We start from the raw sequence: 21,161 nt of genomic DNA, 5'->3' as shown, positions 1-21,161 counted from the left end.
ATGCCTATCGGTATTATTAAAGGGAAAAATTCTATTTACTACTCTTTTCTTTCAACCAATGCAGAAAATTTGTATCGTACGTAAAAGTTTACAGCCGTTTTAAACCCATTAATAAAATTAATGAAAAAGGGTAATTAATCACACATGTTCGGCATGTGACTTCATACATTATGGTACGACCTTCGTCATCAATTGTTGAATTTAGGTAGCGAAGAAATCCGTAGGGCAAAGGTTAAAGGGAAGCAAGCACAAAGCACAATAAACATTTGTCGAAGATTGACAGCTGTCGGCGAAGGTCGCCTCGTAAATTCCCTCGTATTTTTAATTCTAGGTGAGCCCGGCCCTCGTCGGAATAGAGGCCGAACTGCCGAAAATACCCCAGGAACCTACCACGACGAACGGCGTAACGACTTTGCCGAGGCCGAGCTACGAGAGGCAAGGGTGCGCGCAAAATTCACCGGCCCTCGACCTCAGCGACGTCGTCGGTGACTTCGAAGCGACCCTTAGACGATCCAGGTCGTCGAGAACCACCGACAGACAGACTCGCGCCGAGAAAGGTGAGGCAATTGTGTGTTTTTGCTTTGTGCCACGAAAAAAACGTTTACTTGAACTTTTACAACCCTACATTCCGACGACTCGAATCAGTCAACAGAGAGTAATCTAAAATACGAAAGGTAGTCTAATTATAAAATAGTCTATTGTTCCAATTGATACAATTGATATCTTATTGTTCCAATAAATATAATTTAAATATTTAAGCCGCTTCTTTCTTGGAACGAAGTATAATACAAAGAAGCAATTACTCTTTGAAAAAATTAACATTTTAGTGCAGTAACGATTATGACGTGCAATTCATGTGCCAAAGTAAAGATAAGATAATAGATGCTCTTTGAAGAGATTTAAAAAGATAGCGTACTTTATTGAATTCGTTATTGTAAAAGATATAATTCTTATGCAAAAATAAAACCAAAATAGGAACTGCCCTTTAAAAAGACTTAAAAGGATAGTGTATATATATTAATGCGATCATGATTGTATCGAATAGTTCTAGTGCAAAAGTAAAAAAAATAGTATGCACTCTTTGGAGAGATTTAATGAGGGAGTGCATTTTATTGCAATCATGATTATAAAAGATGTTGTATTTGGAAATAACAATACTTTAATTATACAATGCAGCATAAGGTAGTGAAGCTGTCCCTTCATCACATTAACGCCGCAAGTATTTTCTTTAAAAGTCAAGTATTATAATTATTACAAGCTGCAACTTGCAGCAAATCTGAACTGAAGGGGTAACGCGATAGAGCTCCGTTTACGTGTGCTTCGTTTATCTGAAGAAGGTCGTGCACGGTTCTAAATATACGTACGTACTCGTCGAAACTGACACGTACAGGTAGAAAGCGGATTTAGTGTGCTCCTATAATATTAATTATTCGGCCATTGGAAATTAGAACTGTCATGACCACCGACGCGTTCGCATAAATGGAGTTCCACCTACTATGTTTGTAAATTCGCCAATATATCCATAGCCGTTGCACTAGTTTCAAAATAACTTGACGGTCCATTGAACAACTAAAATGCGAGGCGGTATGTGCTACATGCATAAATGCATGTTTCTTACGCAAAAAATTTCTATAAACATAACTTAAAAGAACTAAAGGAATTTATAGCGTACGAAGTGAACGTGCAAAGAGCGTACGTGCAATTTTATCACCTGAAATATTATTGTTGCATTTAACATTTTTCAAGAATGTTTCTCAAGAGAATCGTATCAATTTCGTGGGGGATCAATATATGGGATTAAATTTTTTAAAAATTAATAAAAAATTTATTTAAAAAATTAAGGTTTATGGGATCAAATAACAAAGTGAGATCAAGACCGTGTCAGTCACCGAAACAAAGTCACATTTATATCCCTGAAGCAGTCAAAACAGAAGTTAACCACGTGACATGTTCAATTAAGCTGTCCGATCCGGTCGGGCAGACCTTAAATATTTTCGGTATGCATTATTTATTGTTCGAATAAAATCGCACCCGACAGCCTCGAAAGAACCGTTAAAGCGACGCTGTTCACGAGTCGGAGACTTTAATCGCTTCTATTTACACCCTCATAACGGATCCTTTTTGTGCGGAGCGCATACTTTTGCTAGTCTTTTTCTTTTTGTCGGGACGTCCGAAACGTGAATACCGTCGTCCCTAAACGGTTTTATGACAGTACTATATCTCTGCCACCATGTTCTCAGTCAAATGCAATAACGCCTAACAGGTAAAACTGCGAAACTTACGGTTTCGTCTGGTCACCACGTGTTCGATGAAATCCGTCCAACATATGTGCCTCGCTAACATCGAGGAACTCGAAGAGACTTGACTATAGTATTGTCTTGTACTGACCATTGTCAAGATACGAACGGCTCGGTGCAGTAAAACATATGGAAATGGTAAAGTGGCTTCAAGGGAGTATTTTTACCTGAAACGCCTTGTTATACTTGGCTGTACACATGTTACTGGCTTGTAGTACACTAGAAGAACAGGTTGAAAAGGGTGACGGTGGGGGACGTCACCCTGAAAACACCATTGAAAGATATTTTAACGACCCAGTAACCGGTCGTCTTAACGGCTAGCCGGAATCTACCTTAATGTCTCTGTAAAGATCAGGACGAGATAGCGGGGGCTAAAAGATGGCCAGGCTGCATGCATTCAACGACAATTATGGCCTCTCATAAACGGTGCTTATTACTGGAGCATCAACAGTATTCCCAGCAGAGATCAGCGCTATGACGAAACTTCATTCACCAAATACGTAGTTGCATCCCGTAAAATGAATGATAATGCTATTTTTACTTCTTGCATTATTTTACAGCAATGGTCGTATAAAAAGAATATCCAAAGACGATCAACTACTGAAACATCTATTGATATAAATTCGTAATTCGCAGTCTCTTCTTTGTTTACTGAGTGGATTTATTAATTAGATTTAAATGTGATAATTTTTATTCTAAATTAAGTGTTACGTTAAGGAGAAGATGTTGTATTCGATAACCTGTTTAATACTACATGCAGATAACAATTTATCAGCAAATGATTGGTTCAGAAGGAATGTCAGCCGTTGTTCATCAAGAGTAGATTATAAGAACCGTTAATATGTATTATACTGAAGAACAAATCAATTGTACATAAGTTTATTTTGTTTCTCGGATAGTCTGAAATCTCAACACGGTCGTAATTCAGTGAAAACCAAACACCGTGACCAATGCGATTTTTCTCCTAGTTCACCCTCCCATAAAATTTCTCTTTTTCTCCCCGCCTCGAGAGTCAACGGATAATTACAGAAACTTGTCCACGAGAGAAAGAGAATCGTGCTGCCATTCGATCGTAAGATTCATTGCTGCGGTGAAAGAACGAACAAAAAATAGAGATCCAATAATTTCACGCACATTTGATTTCCTCGCGCTGAATCCGCTCGGCCATCTTTGAATTCTCTATGGCCCAATGACCTGCTACACAATAATGCCGTAAAGAGAAATGCTTCTAGCGCTTTTCAGACAGCATTTCACCGAAACGGGCGGATGTCGCATGCTCTTTGTCATGCGAAAGGATCTACTAATTGGTCTGCTTGATTATCTTAAGCAAGAATTAGAGTTGCCCCATAAAACTCAGAACAGAGACTTATTTCTCTAAAACAATTAACTTGTCTCTGTATTCAGGGAAGGAAATATACGGATACCCTCCGTTCCTGAAAAATATATTCCTGTAGAATATTTAATAATAATTTATGTAATAAAAGTTTCATGAAAACATGTTATTTTAAAACACTTATTGGAAACAGTTTTGCAATATAAATAGAATAACTAATAAAAGGAACATGGACATCGTGATTATACGATAAATAATTAATAAATTTTATTTACATGTTTTTTTCACAAGTTGCACAGAAATATGTAAATATTTCATTATATATATATATATATATATATATATATATATATATATATATATATATATAATGTATAGGGTGTTTAATTTATCCTGCACATTGAAATATCTTCGTTATTTTTGCTGATATAAAAAAGTGTGTTAGAAGAATATTATGGTTCATGTTTCCTTCTCTCAAGATCATTTTTTTTCAAGTGCTGAAGGTCGTCGCTATTTTTTGCACATTAACCCTTATTTTTTTTTATAACGCAGCACAGTGATACACATCAAGCCGAATTAAACGACCTTTGGCACTATAACCTTTAAATGACTTTGAAAAATAGGGGTAAATATGCGAAGAATAGCGATGATCTTCAATGCTTGAAAAAAAAATTGTGTCGAGAGAAAAAGAACATTAATCATAATATTCTTAGCTTCGAACTAAACGAAGTTGCCCTGTCACGTTTTTTCATGTCAGCAAAAATAACGATAATATTTCAATGTGCAGAAGAAAATAAACCTGCATAGGTCGTACACAAACAAGGTTATATCTTTATTAATATCTTAGTTATTTTTACTGAAACGAAAAATATGAGAAATAATCTTGAGTTCTTATAGAAACTCAAAGACAAGAACTTTTTTGAAAAAAAAAGTTTCGTCACTACTTTTACAGAGGGATCCTATTAAAAAAATTCTGGAACATCTTTTTGTTCCAGACTGGAATCGTAATGTTAAAAAGTAAATAGCAAATGTATCGATTCCATAAATCATTATATAAAAGTAGGTGTAATCTGTTGTGATTCAATTCGCACGATTAAAAATGAAACGATCCATTTGCTGAAATTGATAACGGGAATATGAAGGTATCCCATTGCGTAATGACAGTTATCTTCAAATACCGCGTTAAAAACTCGAGAGTCAATGAGCGCGACGTTCGTTCGTTTATAACATCCACTCGCAATCAACCACGCGCCAGTGCAACGATAATGCAACACATCGCGTAATTATACCCGGAATATGAAAATTTCTCTCCTACCGTTGCGCATTCGAGCCGGATCAAGCGCTTCCGGGTTTTTAAACGCCTTTGGGCAGCCAGCTTTGATGGTCTATTTCATTAGTTATTAAACATGGGGACATTGACCCGCTGCTGAATATTTTTGCTAATCAATTAATTATATCACGCTGACTAATTAATTACAGAAATTAAAATGTGGAAAAAGTTGTTAGTACTCGGCAAATATACACGATCAGGGTTTCGCGTGCTAAGCGAGCACGTAAACGATAGATATAAATATTTAAATTGATTAAAATCGCGTTCCTGCGGCTTTCCTGTATTGCGGCTATTAAATCGTCTCAATTTTCCGATGCATTCGTATTTCAAGCTTCTGCTAAATTCATAACGTTGGGTACTTAAAAATCGCTGCTAATTATTGAAACGTTAAATGAATTGGTTCGACAAGAAACAAAGTGTCACCAAGAGCATTCGGAAGCTTTGCTTGTTACCGTTTTCAACTGCAATCGGACGTTATCCTTTCTAACTGTCATCCGCCATTCAAAATGGCGCCGGCTCTCAATTACATTAGCTTAACGGTGAATCGTCGCGATCGAAAAATCGAACGAATCGCCGATAATTGGATTCCGTGCGCGAATTAGTAGTTCCTGATGCTTCAGTGGTTCTCTCTTTTACACTCTTTTTTTGTGGAACACCTGGAGCCTCGAATCAGATTTATTTCTGCAGTATAGATAGAATTATTAACTTTCGGTGCTGCACAAAAATATTGGCACAGTATATTTCCAACGATATGAATATTCATAACTGTGGGACAAGATATATGCGTTTTATGCACGCTTCTATATTGCATAACAAAACAATAGTAACGTAAATCAAGTTAAATCAAAAGTGAGGACACAAATATATTTCTTAAGAGATTTTCAGACTAATGGCATCAATAACATCATCGTCAAACTTTCTGGCATCGAATTGATATATCGAATGAATCTGGAAAATATTCGAAACACAATAATACTCCGTGCAAATATTTTAATCAAATATATTTGATTTGCGTAACCACTTTTTATTCCACAAGCTACTACATTGTACAAAATACATTTGCTTTGAAAAACGAATGTTTTATTCAATTCTTTTTTGTGACAACCTGCACGAGATCGCACTGTGCCGATATGTTTGTCTGAGCAACGTGTGTTTTTTATTAAGTGTCTCGTTGAATAAATCAGCTTTGCATATTGTACATTAGAAGAATTGCTGTTTTATCTGCAGCAAATGATCGGGAACCTCGAAATAGACTTTACGTTCCGTTCGTCGGGCGAAGTTGTTCGATCCCGACATTCACACGGTTTTCACTCTTCCTCTCCGTGTCACGAACAAAGCCGCGGATTTTGCATGGTTCGGTTGACGACGCCTGACGAAAAGCAACTGTGTTCTCACGAGACCGCGAACTCTATCCTGGAACAAGTTGCCCCTCTGTTTACAGGAAGATTCTCACGTTTCGCAACGAGACTGTTCTTGCTCCCGTTTCCGGTCTTATCGCGAACAGACAATGGGAGCCACTGGAAGTGAGAACGCGCAGCGTTCAAGAGGGAGATTGTCCTTTCCTTGATTTTACTCTCGAATTAATTAGATCGCTCGCATCTCATCGGGGTGAAAGGATACATTTTAATTGGAGATTGATCCGTTATTAGACTGTTGCACGCGAGCGATAAATCTTCGAAAGTATTCCCTATTTATTAAATCCGCTAATGAGGAATTTTACTCTTCCTTTTCAACGTGTTCCACGTCGACTTTTAACCGATTATCTGTCGCAATCTCTTTGAAAAGGGATATTTAAATACAATATTTTTATCAAATATATAGTTTAATAAGGAATATCCTTCTTAACCAATTACAGTCAATTCTTCCCAATTGTCTCTCAGCCTATAAACAAAAATCGCGGCTCGTTTTTTATAGTAGTCGTTTGTCGACAATTTTTCGAAAATTAATTCGATCCACTGATGATATAAATCATCATTCGTCGATTGAAGGAACTGAATCGTCCAATGAAGCAATTTAAGCATCGATCGCCAATGAAAGAAAATTGTCTTTAATTTGCTTCGTCGACTTCTGACCATGAGGAACATTAAAAATAAATGACAGAAATTATCCGTGTAATAGTTAAAATTCAAACGCAATCAATGCTATTGATCACGATACGCGGCTAAAAACTATTTCATTGCTAAGCATAATTAACGATTGAAGTTGGAATTTAATGGCGGGAATGAAATATTTATTGAATATTGAATAATTTATAGTGTTTCAATGGTACAAAAATATGTTGTGTAAATAGAAGAAAAACTGTGCGTAAATAGAGACCTCAGTGGCGTTCACCGGTGACCGTTACGACAGTGAATGCGTTAATATGCCGGAAACATCACGAGCTCTTCTGCTTTTAAACCGCGCGTTAATGGGAATATTTTTTTTTGCTTAAAAATCCAAGCTACCAGTCTCCGCGAGAACAAGTTTTCAAATGGATGAAAATTAGTCGATCATTTCATGTAAATTTGTAGTCTTCTAGATTATCGTAGACTGGTTTAAACCTAACAGATACTTATAAACTCGTGTTTATGACACCTTCTGCGCGAGACGGTCAAGATACTCCTTTTCCGTGCAATCAAAATACGAAGTACATGCAGTACCAGTTTAATTAAAATTCTACAGGTCCGTAATTGTCGCGTATAAAAGCTTAATGAAGAAAACTTCAAGGAGATATTGCGAGGGAAGATCGCGAAAGACATTATCTCATTATCCTTTTACGAGATCCGCAATCAGAAAATAGAACGATATTAATTTATTAATAGATCTGAAATTATACTCGTCGACATTAAACACACCAGCGCACCATGCTAGAACGCCACGAGCAAACACTCGGCCAAATGTGTGTGCACAGCCGTTAATGTTCTCTGAAGCGAGATATTATTAACCTAATAAACCGATGTTAATGCTAATATTGCATAAAATGATGCACCGCGCCGTTACATAAAAGCGCGAAAGAGTTTTGTCCGATATATACATACAATTCATGTAAATTGCGAAATTCCTGCGGTCGATCCTAGTTGGACGAGTTTCGGCGGCGTCGAACCGCAGTTTGATTACACTTGGTCAACAAAATATAGCTTGGTAAATCCATGAACGATGGACAAGGTGTGGTGAGCTTATAAAATTGCGGTCGATAAACAATGTATGCAACGAGCTTGGAAACCACGGGTTGTGAACGTACGTAGGAAAATTCATTAAATGAAATGGACTCATTCTCGTAAATAAAAATGAAAAATTCGTACTACACGCTTACCAAAATTATACAGAATCATTTTTGCTCCTTTTTTTATTATATGTATATTATATGTAATTCTATACGATGTTTTATCGTTTCAAACATACGTTCGCCAAACAAACAACTGGATTCTGTTTTTTTTTCACACCACGATTGTTGATAATTTGACAATTTCATGGAAAATAATAATATATATATAAAATATATAAAATAATATATATAATATATATTATTATTATATATTAATTATATTAATTATATATTAATAATATATTATTATTATAGTATTATATAATATATATAATATATAATATAAAATAATAATTACATTCAATTATTCAAGCGGAAGGTATTATACTAGGAATAAGGAAAGAATAATAATGAGCGAAGTATTGCAATCATTTGTCACACTAAAGTGGCACTTAAATAGAAATTAATGTAAACATGCAAGAGCTATCTAGGTCACGATTAGTCGCTTAACCCACAAATATGTTATCTACATATCATTCCAGAATTATAACGCAACTTCTAAACTTGTTTTCACATAATAGTCGAAAGAAAATTGACGTCATTCGATTCCTTCGTTGCAGAAACTCTCGTGCATATATAGAAAATGGACTATAATCTTGAATTTAAATAAAGAATGTACAGTTTAAGGATACATGTTGTTAATTTAATGAATTATTAAGAGTTTAAGCCTTTTCACTTGGAACTATTTTAATTCGGAATCTAAAAACAAAATCTATAAAACAGGTGTTTATATATACAAATTAAATTCAATCTATCGACACGTACGATACCGTCAAAATTATTTAAAAAAATGATGTAGCAATGTTTAATATCGCTTCAGAATCGTCACTCGACTTCTGTAAGAGGTTAATAATAAACTGGCATTAAAGAAACTACTTGGTGCAGCGGAAAAATTGAAAATCTAGGAGATCTGGGATTTGTTCGAAGTCGTAATTTTCGAACAAGTTCCCAGGTTTGCAATTTATTTAAAGAGGATCGTGCGAACTTCCGTGTGTACTGAGAAGACTACTCGTTCACCGTATCATGTTCGGCGAGTTAAACGCGGTTTCTTCGACGAATCCGCTCGAACTCCGCGCCGGAACGCGCGAAGTCGTCGGTGCGTGGCTGGAACCACCTGCTTCCGGTGCTTGTCGGTTGCACCGGCGCGGCGCTTCAAACGGCACCTGTGTTACCCCGGCAGCGGTGTCGCGACTCTGTAACCCCTCGTACACCCACCAATTTCGTTCGTCGTTCGCCGTGCCCGTTGGTTTTCGTGACAACGCAACGGTCGGATCTGCACGCCAGCGGATCGGAATGCGAGAGTACGATCGTCGACGACGATTCAATCGCGACGCGTTTCGTTTCCACTCTTTGTCCCGCGTTTCCGTCACTCGCACGCAGAGTCAACATCGCGGTGAATGCTTCTTTTCGATTCTATTTGAATTGTTAACCCTTTGCGAGAACTTTTTCTATCGCATGTTTCAATGGATCGCATGCTCGTACGGTCACTATGAAACAAGATTAATGTCCGTCGCTGTAACGAAAAAAGTCACAATTTCAAGAAATTTAAGCTTGTGCATTAATCACTTACCCTGGCGTTATCTTCACAGTTGCGAGGACCAAAAAATTCTTTCAGAGAAAAACAATTTATATTTGACAAGCATCTATTTGACTGCTGAAATATTCATGAGAACAGAATAGAATTTTATTTCGATTTCAATGAACGGAATTACAATCATATTTAATATGTTATTACTAGAAATTAATATGTTATTATCATGAATAGACTGCGGATCTTCATGCAAAATAAACATTATCTAAGTCAATTGTAAGAAACATAAGTTACGTGAAAATGTTTTCCCTCTTTTAATAAATATAATAAGTTGAAAATAATATAACAATATCCTCAAAGTTTTCTAAAGTTCTATTTTACCTGGCTGTACGCCATTTTGTGTTAGAACTTTAAAGACAAGAGATTTGAACTTAAACCATATTTTAAGATTAATTAAAAGAATGAAGGATCAAGTAACTTACAGGCGTATTTAAATTTTACGCAAATAAAATAATGTTGTGTTTATTGCAATATATGTTCTTTTCGTATTCGATTTATTTATTTTTGTTAAATGCATAAAATTCGCTATCTGCAAAAGAACTTATAATTTTAATACCTTCAGATCCAAACAGAAATATTATAAAACAGTTTAAATTCTTAGGAAATTAGTTTCGACATTTTAAAACCCATTTTAGAAAAAGTAGAATCAAACAGTGTCCACTCTATCACGAGTTTTAACGAAGCGCGCATCACAAGTTAGAATAAAACTGAAATTGAACAGTTCGTTATAAAACTCGTGATAATAAAGAAGAGCGAATCCACCGATCGAAATAATTCGTATCGATCTATATAACTTTCTCTGGTGCAACGGAATGATCGAAGTTGCTCGACGTTATCCAATCGCGAAAGTGCATCAAATCGAAGGTGCACGGCTCGTCGCAATCATGGACGCTGCACTCGGGACGCGAATAATGTAATCCATCGTAAACGACGCTTTATTAGAAACTTTAACGCGTTCGGTATTGAACGTCCATTTATTGGAGAGGCTACGGCGTCTAACGTTCTCGTCCGATCGTCAGAGTGTTAACAATACTCGTTGGCGAGTCAACGTGTCCACGGTCGCGTAGAAAGTAGAAAAATTGAAAGATGAGTATAACGTGATTCTCGTAATTTTCCTTTTGCGTGACGAGGATATCGCCTGTTCGCCGGAGTGGTAATTGAATCTTTCGTGAAACAGCATCCTTCGGTCACGAGAATCGTATCGCTAACGAGACGAACAAAATGCCGTGATTTCCTTGTGAACTTATCGCTTCATTTCATTCTGCAAGTATAGGGTACGGAGAAACTTTTGTCCCTTCGTGAAACACGCTCCATTTTTTACTACAAATATTCAGGGTCCAAACCTATCTTGTTTTTCTAATTTTTTAGCTTCTTTTTACATCATTTTTTACATCTTTAACATTGTTCATGCAGGTACATTTCTATTTTCTTTCAGCTCAAAAATGGAAAACGATAAAGAACGGATTACAATTACTAAATTGCACAAGGGAGAAATGAGAAAGGAATTAAAATTATTATTATATTTAAAACAAGCTTTACAAAATGCGTAGAACGAAATTCCAACAACTGAGGATGCGACGATCATTAATAATTTTCGAAAAAGGTTTCGAAAATGTTTTGATGTTTAATGTAACTTTTAGTATTCAGTTCTGTGATTAATATGTTTGTTAAACTGGTAAAATATATGGAATATTAAATTGAAGTATCCTCGTTTCTAAAGCAGTTAAATACAAATACACAGATATGGGGACAAAACTTTCTTCGCACCCTGTATTATACGACTGGAAAACTGCGTTTCCAAGAACGAATATTTACCGGAAAAAAACGTTTCATGGGAACAGTGAATAAAAGTTTTCATAGCTAATGCAATTCAATAGCGGATTTTTCAAAAGATCTCCCCAATTATTTATTTTATTCCCATAAAATTGTTATCTGCGCAAATATTTCCGAATAACCAGTCGAAGCTTGCACGCATATTACCCATTATTGATTCCGATAAAATTGATATTTGAACGGATCTTTTATGAGCGGCAGGCAAACATTGAATTTTCGGTCGATTATTGGTTTCGTCTGAAGGAAAATTTTGCGTATGGAAACGTTTCGATCTGTGCGAACAGAAATGTGAGATTATCGTTTCAACGTGATGCGAATATGAAGCATCATTGAAGTATTATCGATAGCGTTCGCTGCGCTTATACAATCATTAAAGCTGATCAGATGTACGTAATCTGTATAAAACGTTTTATTTACTTCAGTAAAAACGTTTGCCGGTGGCACGGAAATGTTTTACAAGAAGCACGACGTATCGTAATTGCCGTGTCGACGGTTTTTTGACTAATTGGCGCAGGGAAATCATATTTATTCAGCTACTTGATTTCATTTCAAAAATGTGTGCACATGCATCGAAAATATAATATACATAATCAGAAAATGTAGTGGCACAGACTGAATTTTTTCTAAACACAAAATTTAATACTCATAGACTTTTATAACATAAATATAATATTATAACATACGTACAATAATTGTCTACCCAACTTTGAACATCCAAGTATCATTAACCCTTTGCCCTCGAAACTATTTTAACTCCAAAATAAAAGCATTTGTTTCAAACTACAGTATTTCCATTCGATATGGTTGCATTTATTGGAAATTTAACGTGTTTGCTTTAGATTTCTATTTTTTAACAATTTATTGAGTGCAAACTTTAATAATGTGTAAATTCTTGTAAAAAATGGTACAACAATTTTTAATATCGCCTCAGAGTCGCCGATTGAGTGCACAGAGTTAATTTGGGGTATTTGTGGTAGAGTAGACAACTATTACGACCAATGACATGCGTGAAGCCGCTACGTTCGAAAAACAGGCTACAATAACCATACTGCAAGTTCTCTTCCAAGAAACACAGACTTCTCAGAACCCCGCTTTCAAAATACAAGTACGACGGTCGATTAACCCAAATCGGACACGTTTCGCATTTAATTTGCAGTTTGAGATATCAAACCGACACATAAAATTTTGTCAGATAAAAAGACGAACAGTTGTATTCACAAATACAATAAATTCATTGTCCTCCACCTTGTAAGCAAAAATGGGCAACTTGAGAAAAGAGTATAGGATTATTCGATCCCTGCGGCTCGTTTTTATGGTTGTTGACAATCGGTAACTATAAAAATGAGCTATGAGCCTCGAATAATCGTATTTGCTCTTCCCAAATTGTCCATTTTTGTTTACATAACGAAAGATAATTGAAGAGAATTTACTCAGTAATGTTTCTCTAATTAACACTCAGATTGTCCATAAAGATGAACAATTTGGGAAGAGAAGATACGATTATTCGAGGCTTGGGGTTTGTTTTTATAGTTACGAATTGTTAATAACTATAAAAAAGAGCCGCAAGGATCGAATAATACTATATCCTTTCCCCAAGCTTTTTTACAAACTGAAGGACACAAATTGGAGAGAATTTATTGTATTTGTGAATACAACTATTCGTCTTTCTATCTGACAAATTTGTATAACTGTGTCGGTTTGATATCTCTCTCTCTCTCTCTCTCTCTCTCTCTCTCTCTCTCAAACTGCAAATTAAATGCAAAACGTGTACGATTTGGGTTACTCGACCGTCGTACTTGTATTTTGAAAGCGAGGTTCTGAGAAGTCTGTGTTTTCAATTGTCTGTGTTATTGACAATTGAAACGAATTGTTAATAACTACAAAAAACGACCTGCAAGACTCCAATAATCGTATCTCCTCTTCCCAAATTGTCCATCCTTGTGCACAATCTGAGCGTCAATTAGGGAGACATTACTATATATTGTGAGAGAATAACAAATCAAAAGGAACAACAGCAAATTAAAATGGTTCGCAACCGTTCAAACAGTAACTCGCACCGCGTAGAGCGACTAAGAATGTGTCTAATTGACACAAGAGACAGACGAAAGTCAACGTGAAACGGGGGGGGGGGGAGGGGGGTGGCTAAATCGCATGCTGTCAAACGAAACGAGCATGAAAATACGCGCGCCCTCGGATTCGGGGTTAAAAGCGGGCTGTTATGGTCGGTGAAAAAGGCGATCTGCCAAAAGGAACGCACGAAAATAACACGATCATTCGCGACACGAATTCGCGGAGGCCGCGGCTCCAGCCGAAAATACCCGTCCCTCGATATCGACGAACGTTGGATGACTTTGAACGTAGCTCTTCGTACCGGCACGCGAAACACTCCATTTTAACTCGATTTGGACGAGCTGCGTGACTTCATCGGGAACGCTAAACCATTTTCGTGCAACCTTGTCAGAGCAAGGTGGTCGCATATGGTTGTGTACACCTGCTAGCCTAAGCGGCGCGCAACTGGTGCGCGCTGTCCTCTCCCGACAAGCTGTAAAACCGAAACTTTAAACGCTTTCTGATCGATTGAACGACACCTGCGGTTCCACCGGCCTGATGAGTTTCCGCGTGGGCTACGATGGTTTGTTTTACGACCGAATTTCAATGAGAGCATAATGCCGCTGTTCGAACTTCGTGCGACGCGATAATGTTTAGGAGATCAGTTAATCGTGTAATACAGGGAAATTTTATTTTTAACGACATCGACTTTAATGGAGGATAAATTGTAACACGTATTGGGTTAAAAAGTTTCCGTCGCTGTTTGTTTCGATGATAATGGCGATTTTCATATTTCATTAAATGGTTTCTCACGAAGCAATAGAATCTAGATAATTCGAACATGGGAATTTTTTATCATGTGAATATGTTTCATAGGAAAATTGCAAACAAGTAGCAATTTAATTGTGTCTTTTAACCCGTTGCACTGGAACAACGAGTCGTGCTTTTGATTTCATGCATAATCTATTAAATATGTTATTCATTTCTTCTAAATCGAAGTAAAATTTGATTGTTATCAAAATCTGGGAATGAAAGTAAATGAAGATACAGAAGAAACAAAAATTGTCTCTTTCGATGTTATTTATTTCTTCCAAATCGATATAAAATTTAATTATTATCAAAATCTAGGAATGAAAGTAAATAAAAACACACAAGAAACAAAAATTGCCATATTCTATTAGAGAAATTATTAGCGACTAAGATATGCTAATGTTCGACCCTTACTCGTCACTTTTTCACCCGTCACTTAATTTCGCACATTTTTCACTGTTTCTAATCAAATATTACATTAATTTAGTATTGAGTTTATATTTCTTGATTTTCAAACAACTAATTCATAATTTATCTTTCCATTATATTAATACTCCGCCATCGTGTCGACGTACACAAATAAAATTGCTTTCATCGATAACAAGAAGCAGAAGTCACATAAATGATGTCATAAGACGGATATTCAGTTTTCCGATAAACACACAAAGTTCACGATCCATTAGCAATTCACAAAACTACACGTTTCTCACTTCTACCGATCTCGACCCCGATCAAGAAACGAAAGAAAATAAAAATGCCAGCAAACTCTCTCGAGCCATAAGCGTCGCGAGACAATTGCGACCGATCCAGACAGCAGCGATCCGCGATAAAAAATGATCGCTGGTATCGAATCAAGGCTGCCCGTTATCAAATCCCGCGACACATCGTTGCCAAAACGGCGCTAGACCGTCGATCGTGTAGCAGCGGGGGACGGCGGGGTGAGTGGAGGCTCTCTGTTCCTTTTTCCCTCGGTTCTGCCGTCGACCGATTAAGAAATCGACGAACACCGGGCAAAGAACAGGAGAAGAGGCACACAATTCCCCTCTCCATTCACCTCTTCGCGAGCAGTCGGAGTCCCGGTTGGCTATAGCCCAGAGTTCGGCGTCACAGTCAAACGCAAACAGTGGCCGCGGCAAAACAGACCGTGCCACGAATGCTCGAAAAACCGACGAGCACGTCCTCGATGGACAGGCGACGCGATCGCGTTGATCTAGCGATCGATCATCCGCGTCTCTGACCGGGAACTGGGTGCCCCGGGACCCGCGAAATACGAACGAGCACACCCGCGAATACGCTACGCCGATGTGACGATTAACTTGCTACAACCCTTTTTTCGCTTTCCTTCGATCCCTACCCTCGATCAACCGATCGATCATCGATGCGACAACGAACGAACGAAACAGACGAGATCTTCGTCTAACGGGATCTAACGGCTCACGGGGAACCGTGGTGGTTCTTTAATTGATCGATAATCGAACGAAAGACAGGATCTGTCAGAAGGCTCCGACACGGAGGGATTCAGGAGTCGTTCGATCGGGAACGAAGAGGAAGCTGCGCCGCTGCTGTGTTGATTCGAACAGGTTTTGTGTTTTCTGGTGATTCAGTCGGCAAAGTGTTCGGTGATACAGTAAGCAAGATGGGGGTGAAAAATTTCATCATGAAAAGGATGCCTTTCTGCAAGATGAAAGCGAAGAGAAAATACCGTAAGTCTACGGATCCTTTAGTTTTTAATCGCTGTTCTCTATGCGAATCAATTTTAGTGATGTATATCGCGCGCGTATCACTCTGCGAATGAGGATTACTTAAACTGGATCACCTGTTTCACGCTGAATGCAAGAGTTCGTGCCATTGATTCGGAAACGCTGCTTGACGCGGGTATAGAACTGATCAAAATGATACATTGAAACGGTTCAAACTGAATAGCGACGGTGATTGGATTGAAAATTCGTTATTTCGCGAATCGATTTCAGCAAAACTGGTAATTAAATTTCGCACGGTCTCGCGGGCTGTGCTTCTGATAAAGAGTTGCGGGGTTATCGATATAACCGTGCGAAAGAAAGAGCACAGTGAGAAGTTCTTTCGAACGGAGAAGCGTGAATTAATAATTTGTGAAGTAATTATTTTCAAACACCGCGTGATTTCTTATGTCAATTACATTAGTGTTTGCTCAGCCATCGCGTGTCAGTTTCTTTTTGTTTTCTGTCGCCGATCATGCATTTTCATTAATCACTTTACATACGTCAACGTGTATTTTACATACATCAAGAAATATCTACTTTTTCATTCGATGATCCGTTTTTATATTCATCCGCCATTGTTTGGCCTTGTACGCTTGGCTTAAATTATATAAAGGTTAACGTTAAATTACTTTATACCAGCATATCATAATATATGCAGATTACATATGCGGAATGCAGCTGAAACATAATGATATAAAATAACTGAAAATGAATTTTTAACTCGCACGAGAGAGAACGGAGCACGAGAAATGCAAAACGAAATCACGAAATTGTTAAACGAAAGTCACGCGCCAGTGGACTCGTACGAAATTGGCTAATTGGCGGATTTTTCTTTGACGGAAAAGCCGTATTGTCACTGGAATGTCCGACATTCGACGGTAGACGGTCGGAAGCGCGAGTATTTTTCTGAGCACCGTAGCGTATCAACAAGAGACGATAACAAATTCTTGCGTCACACGATTTTCCTCGGGGTCATGTTTTTGCCGTGAATTATCGGCTGTCCCGCCGTTTGCATATCGCGGCGGCGATCTCGTACACAGAAGCTCGACGAAAATTCATTATCAACGCGGATGTGAACGCCCGCACCGCGGTCCGTTCTACAGCATTCAATTTCTCGAAAACCGTGCACAAAATTCAAAGGAGCCACACAATTTATTGAATCTAATTTACATTACTGGTGGATGTAATTTCTTGTTAGACGTTCGCGTTTCAAATGTGATTTACTTTAAGATTAGCGTCAACAAATTTGCATTAACAAATTACAGATTTACATTATCGTAATGCAAATGTACATTATCGAAATGCAGATTTTCGGTGTCAAAATGCATTCACGGCGATGATCGGATGAAATATAAAACGTTGCAAAAATTAAAAGAATTGAAAACATTAGAATTAAAACTGAAAATTTTTAAAAGAAGAAACAACTTTTAGTTTGACTTCTGTTTCTTGAAATTAGCGCAGAACATTTTGATTTTGCACACAGATTTACAATCTAGTCGTCAGAATTGAATAAGTTACCTTGACAATGTATGTTTGCCGTATATTCTTAAATATACAGCATTGTGCCTCACATAAAGTGTCGTATAAAGTTACTCCAATTTTTCCTGAGAAAGTTTTCAAAATAAGAAAACTTCTTTATAACAACCTGACATAAAAGTCACGAGAAATCTGTACCGTTCGCTAAAAATAACTCTTGAAGTACATGTTCCAAGCGTATGTATGTATTATTCGGGATCATAATTCAAAGTTTCCTCTCATCGGATCGCATTACAAACTTCTAACCAAACAGACATTTCTCTCTTTTTTAAATAATTTCAGCAAATTGTACACGATATACCGACATTCCTAAATTCCTTTAATCCGCAAAATTTCATCCTGAATACGCAACATTCGTAGTCGAGCAACGAATAACGTGCAGCCAACAAGGATACAGCTTTGTTCCACGTTTTCGGGCGAAGTGACCAGTGTACAGCAATTAAGAGATACTTTATCGGTGACTAAACATGCCGAATTCATTATCGGAACACGATACGGCGGAAACGCGTGTACCAGCGCCGCTACAAGCCGTCTTCTGTCTCCCCAAGCAGGCGAACAATAGAAAGTATCGAGGAAGAAATTTCAACTAGGACGTTCTCGACTTCGCAGCGCTTAAACTCGTGGTAATTGAGAATCGAGAAATTCGAATCGAATTCAGACCGTATCGGGACGCGCCGAGTTTAACGAGTTTATGGAGAATCGGTCGGAAACACACTGCACGCTCTCGAAAATTTCACCGATAGGATCACGGGTATTGCCGATTAATACTGTTTTAGACGGAGAGGAAAAAAGGAAGAGACTGTTACCAATGCTCGCTCGACTTTCACGAGTAATATGGAAGAAGTTGGATCGTGCGATTAATCCGTGACGGAGATTGTTTCTTGGGAAGTAGAAAATACTGGGGACTCGCGATGAATGCCAGTCTGCACGGTTGACGTGTGCTGCGAATCTGATAAACCGAGTTTGCCGCAAAGAAATCCTTTTCGTCTGCCATTGTCGCGAGAACGAAGTATTAATATTCAAATTTTGGTGTTCACGCGAACCACGAGTACAATGTACTCCTCGAGACAAGCGTACTTCACTTGTTATCAAAGTTGCGCATTATTCAAATTGTTTCGAATAAATATTTATCTAAGATGATAATCCGAATGAATAGTTTTTAGTCGAATAGTTTATTCGAATGACGATTATTCATTATTTCTCATAAATTATTCTATCTAAATATTTATTCGAATAAAGAATTATTTGAATAAAGAATTATATTACAAATAATGAATAATTCTTATTCGAATAAAATCTTATTCGCGTAAATGTTTGTCTAGATAAATTTTTATTCGGTTGCATATTTATTCGATAGTATCGAATAAAATCTTATTCGTTGGTCTTTATCTCTTATTCGTCATCTGAATAAAATTTTGCACAACATTGTTTGTCATCCGAACAATTTCATCAAGTTGAAGTCGCATAATATAGTCGCTAAAGAGTTTACAAAAAATACTTAGAATGTGTGAAATATTTTGTGAAAATCCAGCAATCAACAGAATTGGGGATATCGATATGAGCTCCACTCGAGATAGGGACACGTAATCGACTTGAAACTGCGCCTTCCACTGCACCTCGTCATCTCTTTATTTTGAAGCATGAATATAAGTTCGTATTCAAAAAACTTTCGTAAACAGTACCGTTATTAATTTCAGATGGTATCTCGGACATTTCACCGAGCATATTCATCTAATTAGATTGTAAATTTCGACGATTTTTAAATCCGGAGCTGTTGAAAATGTAAATTATAACGAACGCATCTAATCCTCGGATCTAGAATGATTAACATTCGAAGGAACCGAAGTAACGCAAGGGATTTGCAGTTTCTAAAGTTTCGCGAGATTTTGATTGCTTCCCGAACGAGCGGATTAACGAGTTCATGCGTATTTGCCTTTCAAAAAGCATTTTTGCACACTGCCGCGAAGAGATCGCAGATATAGCCCAAGCGTTTCTAGCTGTTAATCGAAGGATTTAGCTCGGATCAGATCGGCTCGGTATGCGCGAACGATAACAAGTACATAAAGAATCGTTTATAATCGCGGGGAAACATCTAGCAAGAAGTATCCCGATATAAATCACGATCGATTAATACCGTGGAACGAAAGACGAACAGGGAAATAGAAGAGGAGGAAGAGATGCTGCAGGATCTGCCCGCCGGACTTTCACGACCGACATCGGCTCGCTTTTTCGTCCTAATACGCTTTTGATCCGCGTGCCGGAGAGAAATCCTTCGTGTTTTTCCATATAAAGTGCAACGTAACGATTACGCGCCATTATCCGCGAACGTTCTCGTTGCCACGGCCAGCGGCAGGATCGCGGTGCTACCCTTTTAAGGATCACACGTGTCGCATCGAGATGTTCATGTTCGTTTCGAGGGAGTAATCTTTTAATTATGACCCAGATAGTCGGGTTCGTGGAACCATGGGAGCGATGGGACGCGACCGGCTTCTGTTTAACATGCACGCAATCCGAAACGAAAAGACTTTTACATGCTGAATGGTTGGATGAACCTGTTAATTGTCTTGGGGACGGTCGTACGTTTGTGTCTACCATGTTCATTTCGCTATTGTACTGTACTACAAAAGCTGTGTCACTTAACTTTTCTGTGTCCTTCGCGTTTGAAACGTGAACCACTAAAAGTGGTTATTTTATAGTGTTTCGTAAGAACAAGTTTACGTTTGTTCAGTTTTCGCGCTATTTTCATTGTAATATTAGCCAAAGAAATTACATTGTCGTCATTAGGACCATAAAACCCAGTTCCGAATTTGCAAACATGATTATTTTATTCGATTAATATTATTATATAATATATATAATAATAATTATTAATTAATTAATTTATTACAATATATATATTATATATAATAATTATATATAATAATAATTATTAATTAATTAATTTATTACAATATATATATTATATATAATAATTATATATAATAATAATCGAATTTATATATATTAACTAATAATAATAATATATATATATAAATTCGATTATTATTATATATAATTATTATTCGATTACGCGCATAACAAAAGGCCATGTAGATATATGTGTGTGTGTGCGTGTGTGTGTAATCTATCTCGTCCAGGAAAATATTCTTTATACTTTCGAAAATTTTCATTCGTAAAGGATTAAGAAACTGTGTAGAAACCTTCGGTCGTTATTCTTTTGACACGCAAAGAAGTCGCATAATTAACACGTTGAATGGCAAGCGGTAAAGTCCATAAACGTTTTTACTTGACACAGAAAATGTAAAATACTTGCGACCAATAAGAGTTGTTTTCTTGAGC

General features: G+C 37.3%; 2 protein-coding genes across 6 annotated transcripts in view; one reads left to right on the top strand and one right to left on the bottom strand.

Moving 5' to 3' along the window:
* Nucleotides 1-21,161, bottom strand: part of LOC143259047 (tRNA (guanine(6)-N(2))-methyltransferase THUMP3) — a 100,499-nt gene that overhangs the window by 60,654 nt on the left and 18,684 nt on the right. The gene's annotated exons all lie outside the window — the stretch shown is intronic.
* Kank (KN motif and ankyrin repeat domain-containing protein 2 kank) overlaps nucleotides 1-21,161 on the top strand; it is an 85,453-nt gene that overhangs the window by 51,027 nt on the left and 13,265 nt on the right. For 4 of the 5 annotated variants that reach the window (XM_076519838.1, XM_076519839.1, XM_076519840.1 and 1 more), the window contains exon 4: nucleotides 332-557. In XM_076519838.1, the coding sequence (XP_076375953.1) occupies nucleotides 332-557 (226 nt within the window). Of the gene's footprint in view, nucleotides 1-331; nucleotides 558-15,638; nucleotides 16,251-21,161 lie in introns of those variants that run through there. The other variant, XM_076519842.1, reaches the window with a different exon arrangement.

The sequence above is a fragment of the Megalopta genalis genome, chromosome 3, assembly GCF_051020955.1.
Source record: "Megalopta genalis isolate 19385.01 chromosome 3, iyMegGena1_principal, whole genome shotgun sequence".
NCBI lineage: Eukaryota > Metazoa > Arthropoda > Insecta > Hymenoptera > Halictidae > Megalopta > Megalopta genalis.
This window is presented reverse-complemented; position numbering and strand designations above follow the sequence as displayed.